This window comes from Lutjanus erythropterus, chromosome 18 (assembly GCF_056507025.1).
Source record: "Lutjanus erythropterus isolate fLutEry1 chromosome 18, fLutEry1.hap2, whole genome shotgun sequence".
NCBI lineage: Eukaryota > Metazoa > Chordata > Actinopteri > Lutjaniformes > Lutjanidae > Lutjanus > Lutjanus erythropterus.
The window spans coordinates 37,605,788-37,619,546 of record NC_139334.1 but is presented as its reverse complement, the minus strand read 5'-3'; the positions used below and the strand labels follow the sequence as shown (position 1 = coordinate 37,619,546).

The 13,759-nt window shown below is 38.9% G+C and overlaps 1 protein-coding gene and 1 pseudogene across 1 annotated transcript; one reads left to right on the top strand and one right to left on the bottom strand.

Annotated features, from left to right (window-relative positions):
• The first annotated feature begins 1,296 nt into the window (after window positions 1-1,296).
• On the top strand, window positions 1,297-3,931 carry LOC146311427 (uncharacterized). The gene is made up of 4 exons (XM_084743019.1): window positions 1,297-2,378; window positions 2,534-2,689; window positions 3,203-3,266; window positions 3,603-3,931. Exons 1-4 carry the CDS (start codon window positions 1,341-1,343, stop codon window positions 3,911-3,913), a joined length of 1,569 nt encoding a protein of 522 aa, XP_084599145.1. The 5' UTR covers window positions 1,297-1,340; the 3' UTR covers window positions 3,914-3,931.
• A 4,867-nt stretch (window positions 3,932-8,798) lies between these two features.
• LOC146311426 (uncharacterized) lies at window positions 8,799-10,489 on the bottom strand (annotated as a pseudogene).
• Between the last annotated feature and the right edge of the window lie 3,270 nt (window positions 10,490-13,759).

Genomic DNA, 13,759 nt, shown 5'->3' with positions numbered 1-13,759 from the left:
TACATTTGCCGTTTTTGTTTGGCCCAGAAGTCTGAAATTCAGCAGAAAGAAGTGAGTTCAGATGCGTTTACTCTCAGAAGCAAAGAGTCACATGAAACGCATGTTAGTTCAGCACAGGGCAACGTGAAACCATGTTATGGTGTTAAAAGGCCGTGTGTTCTCTCTGCACATCTTTCTCATTTTCAACGTTTGCACTGGCTACCCCCCAGATGTTGCACATGACATCTTTGAAGGCATAGTACCAGTTGAGTTGGCACATTGTCTGAATCACTTAATGTCCAAAAAATATTTCACACTGGACAGTCTCAATGAGTCCATTTTGAAATTTCCTTACAAATGGACAGACAAGAGTAATCGTCCACATTCTATTCCAAAGGCCTTCATGCAGAACAAAACTATTGGAGGGAACGCTCACGAAAATTGGAGTCTTGCGTTTTCTCCCATTTTTGGTTGGACAGTTAGTGCCCTCAAATGAGCCAGCCTGGCAGGTCATTTTGGACCTGAGGGATATTGTGGATTTAGTCGTTGCACCAGTACATACTGCGCAATCACTTGCTTTCCTTGAGGAAAGAATCTGTGATCACAGATGCAGGCTACAAGAGGTGTTTCCAGGTATAAAACTTTTACCAAAACATCATTTCGTCGAACATTATCCACAGATGATTCGATTTTTTGGTCTGCTCGTTTGTCTGTGGACAATGAGATTTGAAGCAAAGCATAGTTTTTTTAAACAGGTCGTTCGTCACACACGCTGCTTCAAAAACATACTCTTATCCCTGGCAGTGAAACATCGGTTCATGATGGCATATTACTTGGAGTCAAACACAACCAAAAAATGCAGCTTGACTGTCTCAGCTGTCTCAACTGTCTCTGTTGACATTTTGCATCAGGATGTACAGAAAGTTTTGAAACTAAAATACCCTGATATTGCACACATTCAGCTCACTAAGACTGCGTCTGTCAATGGAGTGACATACAGAGAGGGCATGGTTGTTGTTTGTGGCTCTACTGGTGGCTTGCCAGACTTTGCAGAAGTTGTCCAGATGGTTGTTTTGGAGGGAAACTTGAGTTTCATTGTCAAAGAGTTTCGTGCTTGGTATATGGAGCATTTTAGGGCATTTGAGTTGTGTCCAACCTCTCAAGTCTCCCTCATTCAACTTGGTGCCCTCGTAGACCAGTACCCCTTGGCAGATTACAGGATTGGAGGCCACCGAATGCTGACACTTAAAAGATTCATACATATACAAGGTCAGATCACACTAAATCATGTTTTGTTTATGTGTTATTCTGTTCATTTTTTAATATTTGTTTATTTTTCTCTTTCATATTTAGATTGAAGAATGGCCGAGCCCATGAAGCTGAGAGTCATCGTAGAAGAGGATGACTACAGAAGACTTGATCTCCACCCAGGAAAGCCAAAGACTTTAATGGACTTGCACAAAACAATTTGTGATGCATTTGGAATTGAAAGAGACTTTCGCATTCAATTCATGGATCCTGACTTCAATAATGAGTTCATGAACATTACATCAGTGCAAGACATTCAAGACAGAGGAACAATTAAGCTTGTGTACATGCAAAATTGTTTGGATATGAATCCCATTTCAAGGCCGAACTCTCCAAGCACTGCTGGATCATCTGCAAGCCCATCAAGCATTCACACACCTCAGAGTGTGTCCTCATTGTCTTCATCTGACTCCGACACCACCATCATTCTGTCCCATTCAGACAGTGAGCTGAGAACGCGTGCATGGCCCCGTGACTTCACCATTCCTTGCTTCCCATACGATGTGGAGGTTCAGCTTCAGCGGGGAAATGAGATATTCAGAGAAACTGGCACAAGTCTGAAGATTCCACCAGGTCTGAAGTCCAACATCCTAGACAAACTGGCTGAAGAAATTTTCCAGTATACAGCATATCCACAAAATCACCAGATAGATGATGTAGCAGGGGCGCTCATCAATAAATTTCCCTGTTTGCAAGATCTGTCTGCCACTGGATACTACAGCTGGATGATTAGCCTGAAATACAAAATGGCTAATTACCGGACAAAGATGCGGAACATTGGATGTCCTGAAGTGACTGTTAATGCATTGAAAAATAAATCAAGAGATCAATGCTTCCCAGCCAAAAATGTAAAGAAAGCTAAAAAGGCAGAGGTCAACTATTGTCCTTCACACCCCACTGGCGAAACAGATGACAGTCTGGAAAACTTGCGAGTTGAACTTTTGACTGATGTCAGACAAAGAAACGGGGCATCAGATGTAAGAGAGAAGATGTCTAAAACTTTCTCTTACCGAAGAAAAGAAGTGGTGCATGGAAGTCCAGGTGCTGGAGAGATGAAAGTGAGGTGGCCTGCACTTTTCCATATTAAGGAGGTAAATACATGTTTGCTTCCATCCAGTGTGCCTCTTTCCATTGTGCATTTCCACTATGTGTTATGATTTCACTATGTATATTACAAAAATCACCATTACGTAAATAACTGAGCACAGTGTTCTTTGTCTTCTGCCACTTTTTTTATGTGCAACAGATAAATGCTGAATTTCAGCGGATTACAACACACCCACTCGAGACGACCTTCATGGCACAGTTGGACAGTCTTCAGCCTCAGCTGACATCAGTTTTCCAGAAAAAGGGAGGTGTCACTGGCCAGAAACTAGCCAAACATCTGCAGATCTTACAAGAGGTAACTGTTAATTCATTGTTGTCTATATGTGTGCTTTAATATATTCTGTTTCAGTAAAGCCTGGATCATTAATGTAAGACACATTTCCAAAGAAATATTTTACATGTTTACATGTTATGGTAGCAAAGCCAGCCCTGTTTTCTCTGGTGGCACAGTTAATGTACACCACCTGCACTGAGCAAGATTTTTGACCATGCTTAGCACAGCGCTTTCATCCTATACATCAATACATGTCACATATTGTAACCACACCACAAGTATTTTGTAATCAAAGGAATAAGGTTATTTATAGTATAACCATGAGTTGAAAAATTTAAATATTTTTGTAATTACTTTAGTGCCTGGAAATGTTTTTAATCAGTGGAATCTCTTCACACAGGCTACAAGTGATGTTCATTCAAAAAGGGCAGCAGTCCTTAGAGCACTTTGCCCCTCTACCTTGGTGAGGATGATGGACATCTGATCCATGAGTATATGGTAAGTTTAATGTTCTGAATGTAACTCGTATTTAAGATTCTGAAGTTTGTTTGTCCTGTAGTTTTGGCTCCCCACTGGGCCTCTTCAGTGTACAGCAGAGGTGTCTGTTGTTGTTACAGTGCACCATTATAGAATCTTTGACATGCAGTGATGTTTCTTGTGCTGCTTTACATGTCCAAGTCAGTATAGTAAAATGTTTTGTTCCTGTTGCTTATATGATAGAGCCAGGCATAGAGTCGGAGCACAAAAGCACACCTTGGAACACACAGTGCCCATAAAACACTTGATGCACAAAGGGACAGTGCCCTGATTGAAATCTGACAATGTCTGTCATGCAGATGTACAATGTATGGTAAAAAAAAAATGTTTATTTGTGGCAAAGCATTCTAATGTTTTCCTTTTCTCCTATTTACTTAAAATATGCAGGACATCTAAGGAAATGCCATCCCGACAGACATGCAGAAGTGGGCCATAGGCATTTACGTCATCAGCAAGGAGAATGGAGATCCTGGACATCATGATGACATCGGAATTTCTGTTGATGGAGTGATCATCCTGGACAACATTGGATCTGCAGCCCAGGCTTGCGCAGTGATGCTTGGAGTGATCTATGCATTGAACCTGGCCTACCCCAAGGAACTGAGACACTATTACGAATTCATTCAAAAAGTACTCATGGGAATGCATGGGGAAAAGCTTTCCCCCAAAGTCCTTGGACTAAAGAACAAAATCGGTGTTGGACTGTAGAAATTCTTCAGCCACAGTTGTTTTGTGAATTGTGGAATGAATGGTTAATGCAATCTCAAAAGCAGCATCACTAAGAGTTCCGCACAGATGAGAAATGCTTTTGTAGAGGATAGAAGTATTCACGCAGCCAGTAGTGAGGACACTACAACAAACAAACAAACTTACTGGTAGTTATATGTGTTAGGGCAGTAATGAAGGATCGCCTCTTGTCTGTTTCAGGCCAACATCCAAGACAGTGACAGGATATGCACTTAAATGAATCTTATGATACTCAACAAAGCCACTTGTTTTATTATCAGTTCAATTGCCTCAGTGAAACATTGCCTTTCGATAATATTGTCATTTCAGAGTCAGGCAACCTGTGTTTTGTTTTCCAGATGTGGCCCAATGTGTATTGTTTGGGTTTTGAATGTTGCTGAAAGTTTTTTTTTTCCTCTGGGTAATGTTCTCAATTAAAGGCATAGCTCTATAAAGGGTAACTACTACTTTACATGTAACAGGGATAAAACTATTCTGCTGCCTAGTCTCTGATCAGGACACTACACAAATGTGTCAGAGTTTATATTGTTCATTCCATCCTTATGGTTATGGTTATGGTTGACAGTATCTGATTACCGGGTTTCTGCTTTCTTGTGTTTGATCTCTTTAGTAGAGGCTTTTAAAATGTAAGGGTTACAATCTAAAACAAGTATTGTTTATGCACTTTGCATTTCACAGGTTCTTGTCTTATAAGAAATATTGTACATGTTGAGAGCAAGTGTTGCCTTCTGTCTTGTCGCATATCAGGAGACTTCACTTAACATGTGTCAGTTTATTCTTTATTAATGGTTGTTTACACAATCAGAGCAACATATTTTTTTTTCTTTTGCAAACGGATTAATGTATCTGTTAAAGTTAACAGTGTTGCTATCTATGCACTGAGTATTTTACAGTTTTTCATGTTAGAAAAATATTCTTGGGTCATTAGACTGCTCTGATGTGAGATGTACCATATTTGTACCATATTAAAGTTGGTTGTCTAAAAACATTTTGTGGTTCTGTGTAATGTATGATAGCTAAAAAGATTTCATTAGAATCAACTTAATGAAAATAGATAGTATTTAAACAATTTAATTGATTTGAAAGCGCATAAATTTTTTTCAAAAAAGCATACTTAATTATTTAAAATGGGTTTAATTGGATTTACTAAGGAAATTTGAGTAAAATCTACTCAAAATAGTTGAGTAGTTACTTAATATAATTTATTTGACTTTACTTAAAAATTATTAGTTCAGTCAACATAATAAAAATATCTAGCTTCAGATAAAATTATTTCGTGCAACCACTTGACATAATAAAATTATGTTCATTCAACAAAACATTTTTTTCAGTGTATGTAGCTAGGAGCCAGACCCAGGCGGGCTTTAAAAGTGATCAGTAAAATCTTAAAATCAATTCTAAAACATACAGGAAGCCAATGGAGGGAAGCCAGGATTGGGGTGATGTGATGTCGTCTGGTAAAACCAGTAAGAAACCTAGCTGCTGTGTTCTGAACCAGTTAGTTGGTGGCGGGAGAGTGACTTTTGGTGAATACCATACAGGAGTGAATTGCAGTACTCGAGTCTGGAGAATATGAATGAGTGGGTGATTTTTTCCAGGTCAGAGTGTGGGAGCAGTGGTTTGATTCTTGAAATGGTACGTAGATGGAGAAAACAGGACTGGACAACTTTATTGATGTGTGTTTGGAAACTGAGATCTGAATAAAAAATTACTCAGATTTCTGTCAGAGGAAGTGAGATTTGTGGACAGGGGACCGAGGCTATTTGTGATGGGAGTGATGGAATTTGGTGGACTGAACAGTATTACTTCTGATTTTGAGTTGTTAAGTTGAAGAAAGTTCTGGGCCATCCAACAGTTTATGTCATTGAGGTAGTCTGACACAGCAGCTAGGCTTCTTGGGTCATCTGGTCTCAGGGGCATGTCTATCTGTGTGTCATCCGCATAACAACAGAAAGATACATTGTGGCGCTGAATAATCTGGCCGAGCGGGAGCATATAAATAGAAAATAAAATCAGACCTAAAATTGAACCTTACGGTACACCACAGACAATTTGGGTTTTTGAAAAATTTGTAATTGCCTATGGTGACAGCAAAGGTTCTATTTAAAGGTAGGAATAAAACCCAGCTAAGTGCAGTGTCCCTGATACCAACCCAGGTTCTGAGACGGTCAATTAGAATGGCGTGATCTACAGTGTCAAAAGCTGCACTTAGGTCTAAAAGAATTAAAACTGCGCTCTCTCCCTTGTCGGCTGCTAAAAGAAGGTCATTGGTTACCTTGAGGAGGGCTGTTTCTGTACTATGTAAAGCTCTAAAACCTGATTGAAATTTCTCAAAGAGATTGTTATGACACATAAAAGCTAAAAGCTGGGTTGAAACCACTTTTTCTAAGACTTTTGATAAAAATGGAAGTTTAGAAATTGGCCTGAAATAGTTAAGAACAGATAATTCAAGATTTGGTTTCTTTAAAAGAGGTTGGACCACAGCATGTTTAAAAGAAGACGGAAAAATGCCTTGTGTTAAAGAGTTGTTAATAATCAATAAAATAATGGGTCCAACTGTGTCTAAAACCTCTTTAAGAAATCTAGTTGGCATGACAACAAGGCTGCACGTAGCTGGCTTCATATGACAGGTTATATCAGTTAAAAATGACAGTGAAACCGGTTCAAACTTGGTAAAATGACTAAAACTTTCCCTACTGGTATGTAAAATACCTGTTGCCTTATGGTCTTGATTCTGTTTGAAAAGAATTTTAAAAGCTCTTCACACGTCTTGTGAGGCATCAGGAAAATGACAGGGAGAGGGGGTGTTGATAGAGTCTATAACCTAAAAAAAAATTCTGGGATTAGACTGATTTGCTAAAATTAAGGTTGAGTAAAAGGATGCCCTTGCTTTTTTAATTCCTTTTTGATAATTTTTCATTGCATCTTTCCAGATTTCATAAAATACATGTAAGCCCGTTTTCTTTCATTTTCTTTCTTTTCTCCTACAGTCTCTTTTCAACTCGGCAATAGATTCATTTAGGTATGGCTGTGGTGAATCCTTGGATTTTTTGACTTTGTAAGGGGCCACAGAGTCCAGAACAGTCTGGCAGGTTTGGTTAAAAATGGAGATTGCTTGCTTCGATGAGAGGGCTGCAGTCACCTTCAGATAGCCAAGTTTCAGTAAATATAAAAAAGTCTAATTTATTAAAGTAATTAGTAATTAGGTAATTAGAAGAAATTGTCAATAAAACCAAAGTTGTGCTTCCTGCAGGCGGTCTGGGGCCAAGTGTGAAGGCTGAGGAGTTGGCTAAAATGGCCGACTCTGCGACCAAGAGTTGGTATTGGCCCTGAAATAAAAACAGTCATTCAACAGTCATGTAAAACATCAAAGAGGAGGTTAAAATTGTTTTTGGTGCACTCCGACTCCCGGCGGGTTGTGTCGTTTGTCCCCACATGCACCACAACTCTCTTGATAGAGCTGGGCAGTGAGGGCAGAAGGGACAAGAGTTTATCCAGGACATCGGGGACGGTGGCACCGGGGAGACAGTGTGTGACTGCATTAATGAAGCGGATGTTCCTGGTTATGGAGTCACCGATAATTATTGTGTTTGGGGGGAAGAGAGGACGTGGAGATGATGGTGTGGGTGGATTGCCCGAGGCGGACAGAGGGCATTGAATTACCTCTGCTGTTGTTGGGTCCAGACCGGTCTGCATGGACAGACAGGTGTGCGCAGGCGAGGAGGCCCGGTGATGCCTTCCTGAATGCCTCATGACAGCCTCCTTCAGCATTTTACGGCGATCCCTCCCCGTGGAGGAGTGGCGAGTGGCCCGACTAACACCGGCTGCAGGGCCGACCTTGGCTCCAGGTGGAATGGACGGACAAGACGCCGCAGATGGGGGAGCCACAGATGGAGACGGGGCATCAGCCGCAGGTGGAGGGGCTGCAGGTGGAGCAAGCTTGGCGGCCGAAGGCGGTGAGAGAGCAACGGCGCCGGGAGGAGCCATTGTAGTAGAGAGGTCTGAGCTGAATGGAATCAGGGCTGGAGGGGCATCATCAGAATGCATATAGGATACCAAGGAGGATGACAGTCAGGCTGCTGGGGGAGCAAGGGCGGATGACTGCATATATGAAATCCGCTTTGACTGGGAAGCGGCTACAGAAACAAATTCTTTGATCATCTCATTCCTTTGTCGAAGCTCGGATTTCAGCCGGTGAATATTGTCCTTTAACTGTGAGTATGCAATTTTACAGTCCACACACACAGCCATAATAGTTCCAACGGTAGTGGTACAGCAGATTTAGCTCGGCCTGGTGGCATCTGGCGGGATTCCCTGGCGGGAATGTCCCAGTCAATTCATTAACATGTCCTCTAGTGATTAAAGTGTTTCACAGTGTGGAAAATTACTCATTTTTGGCCTTAAGCTCTATCAATCAATTGCACACAACAAAGGAACAAACGGCTGGACAAACTAATAAACCGAACAATGAATGTAAAACATTAGGCTACACAATTGCATCATATTTTATATTGTGGTAATCCAAAAGTAACAAAAAGTAATCAAGTCCATTACTTTAATATTGTGATACTTGGATTAGATTCCAGATTTCATTTTCTAGCAGGTAAGTACTTACTTACTTAGTTTAGGAAAACTTTTTCTTAAATTGTAATCCTCTCAGGCCTGGTCAGAACTAAAGAAACATACTGTAAAAAGGCCTCAACACACATAATCTGCATGCAAATTACCTGCTTGCCATGTGGACTGGACTTTGACACACACATATGGGTAGATGCAATGGAACAATTTGATCCATCGCATCCAAAATGGCACTGCTGAACCGGACAGGATTCAGTGGGATGAAGCACTACTTCAACACCACCTATAAAAAAAAAAAACAATGCAGAAAGACTATTGCTAAAAATTTGTCTTGGTAAAAAGCAGACCAGACACAGACACAAGACACAAACATGACAAACCTGCTGGTGAACCATCCTGTGTTTGTGTGCATCAGAGGACTGCAGGATGTCCTCAGGTTGGTTTCTCAGTAATGACAAATAGCATAGTTTGTATTTAACACGACTACCCTTTGATCATTTGTATATTAAACTGCTTAAGGAAACTCTTTTTCAAAAAGTCACAAACACAAGAACAGTGTGTAAAGTCTTACCTTCTGGTTCTTGCCAACAAGCGTGCACTCATAAGGGTTTGATGGACGTGGCACAACAAGCTCTCCCTTCACGACCACCTTGGAAGCAAAGGTTCTCACAGGAGGTGGTGGTTTGTGAGGAACCTTAGGTTCGGGTGATGGTTTTTCAAACTGCTGATAGGCCAAAACCCACAGCAGCTGGGCCAAGATCAGCATGCCACCATTATCGCTGAGGTGGACCTGCAAAAATAAACAATTAAAAAACAAATCATTCACAGAAAAGAAATTTTACAGTCAATATGAATCTGCAATGCACTGAACTTATCAAATACAAAGTACAAGTACATGAAATTTTTCCATTTGCCATTTCACAATTACATATACCACTTACACCATCTCTGCTCCACAGCTCCAGGTGGTCAAGGGGGAAGTGCTCAGCAGTGAGGTGGTACTTCATTCCTGGGGGGGGGGGCATTGATGCAGCTAAAAAAACATTGTGACTATAACGATTACAATATTTATTCATTCATTTTGACTAATATATTACCTGTCATACAAGTAATTGCACTGGGGCTACAAACTTTGTAAATTTACCCATGCTGGTTGCCACGTGGTGAAACTCTTGGCACATAATATCTTGCAGAACCAAGTCGATGTTCAGACGAGGCATGAGGTCCTGGACAAAGACCTACACAAAATGATAACCGTTATTACAAAACTGCATTTTCTTCTCAAAATGTCATAATCAAAAATATATATTATTCTAGCACACCTAATATAACCAACTTGTTTATAGTACTAAATATGATCTACTACTAAAAAAAAAACAAAGACATACGTTTGGCCAGCAACTGCACATGCTCAAGAGGAGCTTGCAGAAGGACGCTCCTGCCTCGTTGGTTGTCCTGCTTGCTGTCAGGTTGTTGCTGGGGTCATCACGCAGACTGCGTCGGGTGTCCGAGCCTCCTACAACAAGAACGAACTGAAACGAGAGAAGATTTTTTTTTTACAATTAAAATGATTTGTAATTCCTCAAATCAAAAAATTTGTTCTTAAATTCTAAAATAATATTACCTTGTCTGGTGCCTCGGCTGGAATGACCAATTTGTGACTGCGTCCAGTCAGGGATGAAATTGGCCACTGCAACACAGCGTGGCAGTAACCAGTACTGCCAGCTATTTATAAGCAAACAAAAAAGGACAACAAATTAAAATTCAAAACAAAAATGCATAAATACTTTATAATCAGGTATAAAGTATACATACAAGGAAAACATTTGAGAAATCACTTGGCAACATACGTGCACAGGAGTTGGTGCAAGCCCGCTGAGGTCCGAGGGCCACAGTACGGCGCTCCGCCATTCTCCTCCTAGCTGCCTGAGAACGGCGGAAGGACTTGTCACGAGGCATCTGAAAATATATAAACACAACTGATTAATAGTGACCTCACAAGACATTCTTAGTCCAAAGTTTGTGTACATTTACATTTTTTTATACACACATAATTAAGAAAACAGTGGTGGAAGTATTCAGATCCTTTACTTACTACTGACTCTAGAGGATGCGCTGACTGCCATTTACACTGACTCTGCATAAATACCTCATATAACCATGCTTTAAAACATTAAAACTATCCTTTTAAGTGAACTAATAGTAGCACACTATGAAAATATTCCACTACAGATAAAACTCACATTTAAAGATACATGACTATCACAAGGGAATGTCTGTTTTAAGAGTAGAATCTGAAATGCTTTTTACTATGTAACTCAACAAAATAATCTCACACAGTGAACGAACAACACTGTTACACAAATATTTCCTTATGACACTGATAGATACAACTGTGCACTTTCATATAGCTAAGTCCCTCTGTTTCACCAAATTTAGTCCAAGAATCCCGCTGCTGCCTCCTTAATGCATAAAAAACACACTTAATTCAAACTCAAAAGATAAGAAAACACTACAACAGTATTTCTTTGCTTTTCCTCATTTCCAATATCCATATCCAAGTCCATTCACAAAACCAGCAATTTTCCTTCATCAAGCATCTTACAATAAACTTCCTTCAAACGGCACAGCAACCAAATAAAAACGACTACAAACACTTGAGTTACCTTCCATTTCTTTTACTTTAATAAAACACAGTTACATGAACCTAACAGTCAACACCACAAAACACATGCAGCGGACATCTCCCTCTGCGCGATTTCCAAATAATGCCGTTTCAGACCCCTTTGCTGCAGGACAGTCTATCTGCTATTCTGCACATATTTATGGGATGAAAACATGAAGACAGAAAGCTAGCTAACGAGCTCCATCGGGCCTGTACACTGATAACTTTAACACTTTGTACCTCAACTGTGTGAAAATAGGTGCGTTCGAGATGAGCCAGGCCTGCACAGAATCAATCAGCGGCGATCGCTGCACAATGCATGCCGGTTAGATTTGTTTTTTTTTGTTTTTTTTTATTTTATTGAACAGTAAAGTGTTAACAAACAGGTACACCACAAGTAGGACAGTGCAAAAAGGATACAAGATTCTACCAAATGTTGGTACAGACATAAAGACAGTATAACAGGACAATAAAAGTAAACAGATTTTAGTCAGAGGATGGGAAAAAGGTTTCATAACAAGCAGTAAGTTTGATACTTTTATTATTTTCAATAAGACGTAAGGATTTCATAGTGTATTCAAATTCTAAGAGGAAGGTTTTAAAATTGGGGCAAGATTTGGCAAAATTTTTGTTTGTGGATGTAAAATTTAGCATGAAGAATTACAAAATGTAATAAATATTCAAAATCTTTGTTATTTTCATTATTGTAGTAGCAGATGATATCTCTTAATGTAAAGGAGTATTGGATATTGGTAGAGTTGAAAAAGTGGAGATTAAGAGCTAACCAGAATGTTTTTGTGATTTTACAGTCAAAAAATAAATGTGAAATAGTTTCAGCATTTTGGTTACAAAAAGAACATGAATCATCTATTTCTGTAAATTTGGTGATAAAACAATTAACGTGGTAAATTTTATGTAAAATTTTAAAGTGAATTTCTTTGATTTTGTTAGAAATGCAATATTTGTGTGGTAAAAGCCAAGTCCTTCGCCATCCAATGTCCACAACCTGAGAGCTCCAGAAGAACTTCCCTCTAGGTACAGTATTGTTCTTTCTCTGAAATATTTGACGAATATGTTTATTATTACACTTTTTGTCCTTCAGTTCTAGTCCATCCAACATCAGCAAAAGTTGAGCAGTTTCGTGTCCATTGAAAGTCAGATGATTTTTCACAGCATGAGACAACTCCTTTGGAATAGCTTGGGTTACAGTAGTGAATTCTTTGAAAGGAACAGGGAAATTATATACAGAAATAAAGCGTTCATATGTAAACATATTGCCATTCTCATCAAAAAGATTAAACACAAAAAGAATATCTCTTTGGGACCAATTAAATGGGAACATAGATTTATTCCTTCTAAGTATATTACAGTTGTTCCTAAGGAAAGTTTGGTGTGGTGAAAAGTTGTGGACAAAGGCTAACTTCCATGCTAAAAGGGCTTGTTGATGAAATTTAGATAAATTAATTGGTGATTTGTTGGGTAGAAAGTTGCACTTTAAAGAAAGGATAGGCCACCAATTTTGTTTAAAATATGGTCCAGAATAAAGTACCAGATTGAGTCTCAATCCAACAAACATCTCCTTAGCCAGTTGATTTTAAAAGTATTAACATCAACAAAGTTTAATACTTCAAGGCCTCCTTCATCTCTGTCCTTTGAGAGAACTGCTTTTTTAAGTTTGTGCAATCTATTTTTCCAAATAAAGTTTAAGAATATTTTATTAATTTGTGTAGCTGTCAAATTACTAACAAATAAGGATACGAAGGGATATACAGGTGCGACAGACCTTCTGCTTTAGATAATAGAACTCTGCCGTAAATCGAAAGGTCCCTTTGCAGCCCAAGATTAAAAATTGAGGTTGTTTTTTTAATTCTACTGGAAAAGTTGAGGTGCTGTCTGGTTATATGATTTTTCGTTATGTAAATGCCTAGATATATGCCGGTTAGATTTGTGTTCGACTTGATCCCAACTTGATCCCGACTTGCTCTGACGTCACGCACATGTGGGCAATGATAACCTCACCTGATCAACAAGCTGACAGGCTCTGATTGGCTCCTAATTTTGACAACAAACACGACATGTTCTATAAAATACAAATTTTCTCTGTAATTGTAATATTTAATGCTGGACATATCAGTCTTCTGTTGTGCAATGAAGTTTTAATCTGTCAGCAAGCAGATATGTTGTGTCTGATAATAATAAGGGATATATATATATATATATATATATATATATATATATATATATATAAATAAAACACACAGTTATATATATATATATATATATATATATATATATATATATATATATATATATATATATAACACACAGTTAAGCCCGAAATGATTCATACCCCTGGCAAATTTTGCTTAAAATTACTTTTATTCAACCAGCAAGTTTTTTTTGGACCGGAAATGACACAGGCTTCTCCCAAAAGATAATAAGACGATGTACAAGAGGCATCATTGTGGAAAAAAATATTTCTCAGCTTTTATTTACATTTCAACAAAAAGTGACATGTCCAAAATTATTCATACCCTTCTCAATAATCAATCGTAAAAAACCTT